The sequence below is a fragment of the Biomphalaria glabrata genome, chromosome 12 (assembly GCF_947242115.1).
Source record: "Biomphalaria glabrata chromosome 12, xgBioGlab47.1, whole genome shotgun sequence".
NCBI lineage: Eukaryota > Metazoa > Mollusca > Gastropoda > Planorbidae > Biomphalaria > Biomphalaria glabrata.
This window is the reverse complement of record NC_074722.1, coordinates 15,851,071-15,862,489: the sequence shown is the minus strand read 5'-3', so window position 1 is coordinate 15,862,489 and position 11,419 is coordinate 15,851,071. Positions and strand designations below refer to the sequence as shown.

General features: G+C 31.3%; 1 protein-coding gene across 1 annotated transcript; it reads right to left on the bottom strand.

Annotated features, from left to right (window-relative positions):
- Positions 1 to 598: 598 nt before the first annotated feature.
- LOC106054194 (TLC domain-containing protein 2-like) lies at positions 599 to 10,391 on the bottom strand. Its single transcript, XM_013209964.2, has 4 exons — positions 10,006 to 10,391; positions 8,080 to 8,162; positions 6,728 to 6,810; positions 599 to 6,625 (listed from the first exon to the last, which is right to left on the bottom strand). Exons 1-4 carry the CDS (start codon positions 10,236 to 10,238, stop codon positions 6,188 to 6,190), a joined length of 837 nt encoding a protein of 278 aa, XP_013065418.2. The 5' UTR covers positions 10,239 to 10,391; the 3' UTR covers positions 599 to 6,187.
- Between the last annotated feature and the right edge of the window lie 1,028 nt (positions 10,392 to 11,419).

Genomic DNA, 11,419 nt, shown 5'->3' with positions numbered 1-11,419 from the left:
ATTCTAATACTAGACATAAACCCATCATGAAGTGTTGTTTTTTTTTTCTAAATCTGGTGAATGTGATATCGTGAAGGGGCCTGGATCCAGGATGTGACGATTCCACAGAGCATACCCAGGGCACAGTCCACTTTAAGCTTTCTACTGCAGAAAAGTTCCATTTGGAGAGCTCTATGGATGGCGGAGAATGGACCATTGGCCAACCCCACCTTGTCCCATGGATATTCCGGTTACAGTCTTCAGACCTAGATGTTTCCTTTTATGTCAGTATTGGAGAAAATTGCCAAGACCGAAAACTCCCTTAAAATGCGGGGACTATATATTTATATATTTAAAAAAAGCCTGAGGAAACACCCAGCCTACACTAAATGCCAAAGAATGAGATAAAAAGAGACAGACAATGAGTCAAAGAGAGAGACAGACAATGAGTCAAAGAGAGAGACAGAGAATGAGAGAGAGAGAGAGAGACAATTAGAGAGAATAAGAGACAAAAGAGAAAGAGAAAAAGAGACACAGTGAGAGAGAGAGAGACGTTTGCATGTTAACATCATGACAAAGACGGACTTCCCTACAAACAGAATGAAAACAAAGTCCTTCAGATAGTACATTGTATATTGGTATAAACAAAACGTGTATATGTTTGCAAAAGAAATAATATAAAAATAGCAAACATCTAGCGAAAAAGGCACAAGTATTTTAAAACAAACAAAATAAAAAATAGTAAAGATGTTTTTGAATATACGCCATCCAGTAACATGTCACAATTATTCACACAGACTATCATAGCCTACAGTTTAAAAAGAGTTGTTTATAAAGAAAAATAAATACTACTTGAGCACATTGACAAAGGTTTTGAATTTCGAGCTATTAATAGATTTAGAACTGCGAATACACAGATGCAGAATACATATATTTGGTCAATGCTCCATTTGTTTAAATTATTAATATAAAAAAAAAAAAATAAAATTGGAAATAAAAAAAAGAACTATATTACATAAGAAGATTATTTAAAAAGAAAAAAAAAAGGATAAATATGAAAAAAATTCTTGGATTGCATTGATACATCATGTATAATAGAATTATTTTCATCTGGTCCTCAGGAAAAGAAAAAACAAATAATGCAACTTTGTCTTAAATGACTTTTAGTATTAACATTAATAATATAAAAATATAATAAATATTAAAAGATATTTGTAGAATACAACCTAGCTTTTATACCCCCAGACCTATACAGAAAACTAACTCATATTTACTTGACTGTGGCAAGGGAATAAGTTCTATCAAATTGCTGTGTGTGGCTTATTAACAGCAGAAATTAAAGGGAAGCTATTCAGAGGAAAGGGAAGCCACTAAGAGCACATAAACAGAATGAAAATGTAATCATAAAGGAAATATGTTACTATGTTAGTGACAAGTATACAGAAGAGGAATGTAAAAAAAAAAGATATACGTACCGGTATACTATATTAATATATATAGAAAATATTTTTTTTTTTTAATTTCAGGGTTCTTGTGATGAGTTTTACATCCGTGATGCAAAACTCTCAAAATGTTATTAAAGTAAAGTACAAAAAATACACAATACACTCCAAACCAAGGTGTAACCCTCACTGCCCATTTCTGGATTTCAATTAGATTAACTCCTCCCCAGTGCAGGTCATGCATACCAAGTTTGTTGCCTGTCAGAGGGGATACGGTAGGGCTATTAGAAATGTCCTAAAATCTTTGAAGACATTGTTGTCCAGGAGAAGTAAATGATTAGTAAATCTGGACCACGTCCTGTTGCTATGAAGCTTCATATTAAAAGAACACAATAATTGGTTTATGCGATAGACTGTGTTGTTCAGACTTACATTGGTCCTGGGTTCAAACCCTGCCCGCTCCCATCCCCCGTAGTCCTGTGGGCTGTTTGGACTAGGAAGTAAATTATCTTCAACTCCCTGCAAGTAAAATATAAGTTTGCTATAAAACTTTTACGGGGGGTCACAGCTATCTAGATCCATTATACTATGGCAGTTTCATAATAATAACAGTATCTGTACAAACATGTTATAAAAATAGTGAGCAGAGATCAGAACAAACCACTGGGTGATTTAATAAAACATCATTCAATTTAAAACAGATTTTGATTTGTAGCTAACACAGTATATTAGGTCAATCTCAAAATTCCTTTAAGCAAGGAAGATAGTTCTGACAGATGGTCCAGTTATAATGATTGGTAAAATTTGAAAACTGACAGATGGTCCAGTTATAATGATGGGTAAAATTTGAAAACTATTTATCACATCTTCTGATTACAAATCTTGATCTACACATATTGTTGTATTACTGGGCCAATCCTTCAACCAAACATAAAAAACTTAACATTTTATATAAACTTAAAAAATTATATATATATATATATATAAAATTGCTAATGCCTTCTTGGAAAACATATTTTTCATGTAAAGCAAAAAAATAGTTAATGCATGGAAAAAAAAAAAGTTACAGAAATTAAAATGTAATTCATATGAAGATCTTAGTTAGATTTGTTATGCAATTTGGTCATGGAAACAAATATCTAGATCTCAGATACATCACTCTTTACTTCATCTGAGACTTCCTTTGCTTGTAGAGCTGAAAACAAAAGTTCAACTTCATATCACAGGTATTAGGGAAAGGAAAGGGGTGGGGGGTAACTAACTATGCAAACAATCATTCTAGAAATAATGTTTTGGACAACTTACTAAAAGAAAATAAACAACACTTTTATTTCCTCCAAGTCATTTTTTTTGCCTAGTTTCAAATGAAGTAGGCAAATTAAAAATGTAAACGTCTCTTTAAAAAAAAAAAGATTACAACAATTTAAGAAAGTAAAGCATCTTTAGTGAATACAGTAGCTTGTCATAACATAAAAAAAATATTGTGTATTTCCAACTGATGAAAGATTAATTAAAAAGTCCAATCTATTCATAGACACTGATGTTTTCCAAGAATGGCTGATTCAAAAACAATTTACTAGGTCACTAAACGTAAGAAACAAATTTAAATCTTAAAAACAATGTGCTGATGTTGCAAACTAAATTAAAAAAAAAAACTGGAGTCAATTTAGGGCACAAAAAAATGGCAAGGAAGATATGTTAAAGAACAAAAATAACAGGAATGCTGTAAAGGGATATTATATATTTATATCTATCTATATATATATATTTATGTATGTATTATATAGCTTTGTTGTATATATTATATTAATACCAATAACAATTTCTTAGCAAATGTCAGTCTTTCAGTTTTATTAGAAACCAATGAGTAGGGCTAAATGAATGAGAAAAGAAAGTATGCAAACCAAATGTCTAGCTAGAGAGTAAATCATAAAAGTTACAGTCAAACTTGTCACAAAATAGAGAGAGATTTGAAAATACACATTTTTAAAAATCCCATGGGGAAAAAAGCATAATTAAAAAGAATGAGATAATTTATCTAGCAAGGCATAAGCAGGTTTTTATGGAATGGTTGTTTTATCATTAGTTGACATAGTCCCCTAAATATTTTAAGTTAGCTTTACCCTAAGGGTACAATTTTGAGTAGTATTTAGTGGTTGTGGTATATTTGTAAATATATATATAATTACATCTGATAATTTATCTAGCAAGGCATAAGGAGGTTTTGTGGAATTGTTGTTTCATCATTATTTGACCTAGTACCCTAAATGTTTTAAGTTACCTTTACCTAAAGGGTATAATTTTGAGTAGTATTCAGTGAATGTCGCATATTTGTGTATATATAATTACATCTCAAACAACAGTAAGCAGAGCCCTCATCCTATTAGAAAAAACAAAATGTACAGGCATACAAAGCATCTATTTCCTATGCTTACAGTTATAAATGAGAAAAAAACAACATATTTCATATCTTAGACAATCTCATAAGAGCAGACAATTTTAAAAAATTAACAACACCACAATCAAAAAGTGTTTTTAACCTGAAAACTGTATCCAATCTACGAATGCCAGAACAGAGTTTTCAAACATTTAAGGCAAATATTTAAGTTATATAGTACTTATATATTATATCTGACACAGATGATATTAAAAATTAGATAATCATGAGATAAATTAAAAGGACGACTGGCTTATATACAATAGCCAGATATTTTCATGAGCTGCCTGTTTAAAGTAAATCATTTGAGATTAGTTTTTGGGGGGAAGGTAAAACAAAATAGCAATCACAGGTACTGACTGTATAAGATATAAAAATAAAGTATAATAAGGCCTGTCTTTGAGTACAAAGATTAATGACGAATAAAAAAAAAATTATATACAAACATTAACAATATTCTCATGATATGGAAGTTATCCAGAAAAAAAAACCTGGCCAGTTACAAATACTTAGTAAAAGTAATGTTTTTGTTTATTAAGATGTAGGTCTTCATAAGTTTATGTTTACATAAACCATCAGACAGGGTGGCCATATATTTTTCCAATGTATAATATCATCATTATTAGAAAGTACAAATAAACATTTTTGCTTTTAAAGCTAATTTAGACAGAAGAATTGAATTACAATTGTAACATAATATGCTCCATCTCAGTGACAAAAAACAAAAAAAAAAACATTAACTTAATTGGATCTTGAATTATACAATAACAATGTCTTCAATAATAAGAGATAAAAGAATTGTATAAAACACCTAATCCTTAATAATAAACCCCAGTATCTGTACACTTCAAGAGACGTATAGAAGAAAGATGAGTGGATAGATTTCATCAAATTTATCAGGCAATTTATATAAATATATATTTATTTATTTTTATTTATTTTTCAACAAGCTAGTATTTAAAAAAACAACAAAAAAACCTTACTAACTTAAAGAGAGAATATTGTACTTTGTCTTGCTTGCTTTTGGAGTACCATACAATAAATGCAATCTTCAAAGAAAACATTTGAACATTGTTGAAGTGTATTCTTATTCTTCATTACTCACTGACCACAGTTGAACAACAGATGTTTATGTATGCACATTTTTGTTTAAAATACAAAAAAATCCCTTTGGGGGTGGGAGGAATTTAAAAAAATGAATATTTTAACATCATTAATAGATGTTTGTATTTTATATTGAAGAATGAGGATCTCAAAAGATTCTAAGCCAATAAAGTAATTAATAAATCTCCAATTATTCTGATACTGTTACAAGATATCTTCAACTGAAACTAAAATACTCACATATGGCCAGCCACATGTGCTGCAGCCATTGTTGTTTTTTTCTTTTTCCTCTGCTTGATCAATTTAGCATTAGAATTAGCAATCATTAAAAAGTCATTCTACTGCAGCCCAAATCCAGAGAGAATAAAATTATATATTTAAAACAGAATGTGATCCAACCCATAAAAGTTAAAAAAAAAAATTCTGATAATGATAAACTTACTTTAGGTAAAATAAAAATTATCTTCTATTAAAAACTTTCAAAATTTTCAAAGCAATTGACTACCGAGAATATATTTTTAGCACCATGGTACAACATCAAAACTTTTAGAAAAAATAAAAGGAGAAAAGAATGAATATGTAAAATATTTACATTGCATTTTTTTACTACCATACAATTTATGGCCATATTCATTGAAACAGTAGGTTTCCAATATTCCAAAGAGAAAAAAAAAATTAAACAGTATTCTTAATTTAAATAGTGCGAAGTGTCCTTTTCTATCTTTCTGATGATCAAAATACTGATACACAAACAATGTACCTTTCATAAAGTAAGCAAATTAAATTGCTTCAAGAATTTAAATTTTTTTTTGCACTTTTTTTTTCTCTTTAAACACAACCTAAGACAATTACAAGAAAAATATGTGTTAGCACAGGGTAAACAATATAGTGTATAATTCTTAGCCACCACCTTAAATAATGAAATACACATATTGCTTATCTGGTGAATGCAGCAGTATGAGCATAGAATATACATTTAAAAAACTGATAAGCAGAACCTAATATACAACAATACAATAATAAATTGTTTAAACTATAGATTTGTAGAGCTTATTCATAATAAAGATATTTGCCTTTATGGGGAGAGGAGGGGGACAAATTAATGCTTACCTTACAATGACTGACTATTCAAAGGCACAAACATGTAGAAAATACTTTTGACAAAAGTCTCAAGCTCAGAATATTTCCCAAAAAGATATAATCACCTAGTGCTAACTAACTGGAATCAGTTTGAATCATGCTCAAGGTCCATAACATTTCCATTTCTGTCATTCAGGTGTTTTGCCCTTGATGACTTTTTGGTTCCGGGTCTCAAATCTCGAAGGATATCACTCTTGATGAAGCGATACAACAACACAATATTGATGATGTCCATGACAACCATACTGATGCTCACACACACCAGATAAACAAGTGAGACATGCTCATGTAGAGTGAACAAAGAAACTGTGATAATCGTAAGAGGACCTCCTCTGAAAACTATAAATGTAGCTAGATTCAAGTACTTGATAATGACATAATGCTTAGAGCTAAAGGGGGTCTTCTCCATCTGTAGGAGTTTTCTCCAATGCAAGAAGACAGAGTTGACCTCTACACTTAGGGCAATGAGACTAAATCCAATCTGTGCTTTTGTGACCACGTTATAGATAAACATGCTGACAACCTGTCAAGAAGAAGCACAGTTGGTAAAACTAAAAATTTCATAAAGATCACTCACAGGCATCAACAAACATCATTATAGTTGTGGTTCAAATATCTTACTTACTGCAATATGGTGAGCTGTTAACTCCCACAATGTCAAAACCTTTCCTTCAAAGCACAGGTCCAGAAAGTCATATACAAAGTAACCTAATGGACAATAAAGTACAAGAAAATGTCTAATCAGGTTGTAATTTTTGACACATAGTTGTACTTATAGCATCTCTAACGTAAAAAAAAACCCACTAGTTTTATAATTTTATTTTTAAAATTTTGATTTTTAATTAATTCTATGGTCTTTGTGATCTTAAAATATATTTTTTTTTAAATTAAGAAGAGTATGTATCTATTCACATTCCTTGACATTGATTTGTGCAGTTGAGATTAAGGTATAGTATTTGCAAATTCAAACTGGTGCTTTTATTCCAGTCTATCTACACTAAGAGACAGATAAAAGAACACAATAATCTGACTCAAGTGTCAAACTAATCAGTTTGAGAGGATTTGCTAAGTAATTTTATTTTATTACATGACCTATATTAAAAAGTAAACTATCCCTTTCAGACCTTGGGATGTATAGGGCAAATGATGAAAATGTCATCAGTTTCTATGTCCTATGAATGAGAGTGTCAAGAGGCCAGCACAATGACCAACTGCCATTACTTTGCCCAGCCTAAGGGGTGTCCTGAAATTAACTAATTCACCAAGATTCAAACCTGAGACCTCCTCAGTTTGGAAGCCAACCACTTGACCACCTAATATCTGTGTGTGAGACAAATGTTGACACTCAATGTCATAGTCTGGCTTGAGCAGCTCTTGTCATTTGAACTTGAATGCAGAAGGGCAAGAAGTATAACATAAGCCATAACAAAATTTTTACTGGCACTTGATTAGTCTTTCGTTGGTTACTGATTTTTAACACCTTGTCAGGTAAATGAAGTTTGATAATTGTATGATATTTTTGTTGTATTTTCGTTTCACTTCATATTTACTAGTTTAGGTGTAGAAGTTACATTTTTGTCTTTTTATTTTTGTAAAGTTCAAGTATTAAGAATGATGTTTTAGTTGTTGAAGATGACATAGAGTGTTGGACCTGATGTTTTAACTGGACTCCTATATCCTAGATAAAAGACTGATAAAGGACTGATGCCATCTATAAGTGCTGATTTATTTTGTGCAACCCAGTTTGGATTCTACATGTATATTGAAGAAGTTAGGTTTGAGCCTGTGACCACTGAGACAACAGACTAAAACACATTCCACATGATCAGGCAGACACCCTGATTTTGTTGGTCCAATCCTAGAGAAAATTGTCAGCATTTTCAGAAGACACATTTCTTAAGCAAGTTTCAAATGTTTCCTTCAAAAGTAATACTAAAGTAGGATAACATAAATGATTTGACATATAAAAGACTATACCTGTTGCAAAAGTAATACACAGATAGGTGAAGTAGTTGATGTGATAAATGAGGCCATGAAATAGTTCTGGATAGATCACCACACTATTAAAAAAAAAAAAGTTTTCTATTGAACAAAAGATTCATAGAATGTTTTCATATCAAACTAAAACGTAATGAATATTATATACTTATGTTAGCCATGTTTAAATACTGTAAAAACAAATGTGGCTAGTTTCTGCAGATTGCAATGTATTGTTTGTAATAATATTGACTCAAAACTTTTCAAAACATCTCCACTAATATGATTCTTCTAGAATCTGTAGGGTCAAATTTCTCCCAGCTATTGCACCTCATTATAATGACAAATTTTGTAGGAAAAAAAAAAGGTCTGCAACAGAGACATCTAACTTAACATGAACATTATCTTAAAGATTATCACACCCATCAAAGTTGTCAGTGCACTGTATGTACCTTGAATGTCCCTCACATAATATTATTGGCCAGTGCTGCTTCTTTATTATTAGACTTATTTAACCAGATTTTTTACAACACTTATATTAACTCAGTATGTTTCTTGGATGTTTGGATTTTTTACCACTTCTATACATACAATAGCCATTAAATTTTGTATTAAAGCTCATGATGGATGACAACACATGATTACATTTAAAAATCAACCAATTAGTTAACCAATTGGTCATAATTTAATAAATTTTGTTTTAATAAGCAATTATAGAATATTTTTTTTAATTGCAGCTAGCTAAGGGAGATAAACCTTGTGTGGAGAATAAGTTCCAACAAGCTAAGGGGAGATATAAGCATTGTAAAGAGAATAGCGCAATACAAGTTCTTCTTCTTCCTTGTTCTCATTTTCTAGCTGGAGCCTTCTGATGACTAGACAATATATGAGATGAACTGCGCAGTGGTTTCCAAATCAGGGAGCTCTCCATATAGTTTTATTTCTATTAGTGTGTTTTGGGGCCAGTGTCTTGCACTGGCCTCTTGGTAAAGAGAGCAGTTTTGAAGGATAGGGTCAACATTCTCTGGTGACACTCCACATGGGCAGATTTCACTGGTTCCAATTTTGAGCTTCTGGTGCATATGTTGTCTCATTCTAATGTGTCTAGTCCTGAATCAAAATATTAGACATTGATCTTGTCGGGATAGCGTATAATAAGCATCATCTTTCTTGTGATTCGGATGAGAGCTTGTCCATTTCTCATTTATTTTACTCACCACTAATTTCTTCATTTCTTCTGGATGTAGTACAATGTTTGATTTTGTGTTTGTTCTCTCACACTTGTCGAATGTGTCAGTTTTCTTTTGCTGTTGTTGTTGTTGAGCTTTATAAGTGCTGTCCTGAGTCGTTTGGCTTATGAATCAAATAAATCAGCTCCAAAACAGAATAAATATTGGTGGGCTCATTAGCAAAGACTTAGCCATTCAAAAAATATAGTCTTAACCCTAGGAAGAGGTAAAGTCATCCGGGTAACATAGGGAAAAAAAACACCCTGACTTACAAATTTGAAACTCTTTTTTCTTACATAAAAAGACAGCTAAATGGAAGGAAATTGGGTCAGAATCATTGGAAAATGGACACTCACATTATACAGCACACTAGTTTCATATTAAATATCAAAATAAAGGTGTAATGACCAAAAAAAAAAAACAGCTAGTTCTTCAGATTCATGTAATGTCCAGAATAAATAGATTACTCTAAATTTTACTCTAGACTACTCTACTTCTACTATTACTAGATTCTACTATATATCTATAGATCTAGATAGAATCTAGATTAATCTAGAACTGTGTCATAGTCACATCATAGTGTGTCTAGAAAAAAATAGTAGAATATCTTCTTTTTTTAAAGTAACTTCTGTATTTTAAATGATCAAGATATATTCTAGTAGATCTATATGACTTTTATATGTAGATATCTACTTACCAAAGCAGTGTCCAAGTTGCACTAATCAACGAGTGTACCCAAGAGACATAAACGTTTCTCCACTTCCACTCTTCTGCAAGGGGCAATTTGTGTTGAGTTCGATTTTTTACCAGTATGTTTACTAAGTAAAAAAATGCTAAGGAAAAAAGAAACATTAGAAAACCACATTTCCAGTCTATGTTATCTCGCATATGGCTATATGCTGAATCTTCCCCAAAATAGAGGCCAAGCATTTTAAAAAATCATTAATTCAATTAGAATCTAGATCAATTTTTTTTCTTGATGTTCCCCCTAGCTAACTAAACTAGATGTAGACCTAGATCTGGTTACATCAAAGCCTAGACACTCTACACTATGCGGAAGTTACGCCCGTATAGCCAGTTGCTACCACAAATAGCAAAAAATGCAAATTGCGAACTTTTTTCTTTACGAGCGTGTATAGAATGAAATTTAAAAAAAATGATGTTTTAAATTTTGCTTTAAAAAAACAAACAAACATAGTAAAAAAAGAAATATTACTTGTAGATCAAAATATCAATTATTGTTTTTACGATTTTCAAAATGTAATGTATCGCTGGCTGGTCTTGTGGTTTGAGCTCGAGGTTCAGACTGAACAATCGTTATGAGTTAGAGCCCTTGCTGCCGCCGCGCTATCCTCTTATAGTCGACGATTCTGCTGTCACCTAAGTCAATATCAGGTTCTCATATTTATATCATACTAGACATATGTTACCCGCGACCCGCGGGTCTTTATTTGCGCATTACTGTCGATATAGTCACTGAGAGTGTTTTGTAAACAATTAAACAAAATAATAATGTAATAAGTAAAGCGAAAGTGTCAATGTAAAAATAGTGTGAATGAAACTATGAAATCAAAATAGCTAATAGGCTTAAATCCATTTTTTTTTTCAAATTAAAACATTTGCTTGTAGGCCTACATATATTTGATTAAAATTTGAGATGAATAGACTAAATTTTGTATGTTCATGTGTATAAAGTATAAAGTAGATATTGAGGTAGACATAGATCTAAATCTACACTAATCTAGAGCTTTAATAGACTATTGAGTTCATTCTGTGCTGCGCATGCGTGAACTTTTTTTCATGAATGAATATAGGCCTATCTCAACCCGGCTACGCAGCTTTAGCGAACAGCGAATGAATATATTAAAAATGCTTTAGAAAAACAAATTTGAATGTTAATTGATTAAAATATAAAATGAATGGACAATAATTAGTATGTGTATGTGTTAAAGCATAAAACTATCTTTGCGAAAAGAAGTTTTATCATCTTAGAGTTCAATAAGAGTTTTAGACCTAGGCCTAGGAATAGACTCAGTAGAGAGATGTGTTAATGTGTAACCATTAGGTAATGTCTAATGAAATAATGTTCGCCAGGAAATCTGTAGTCACAG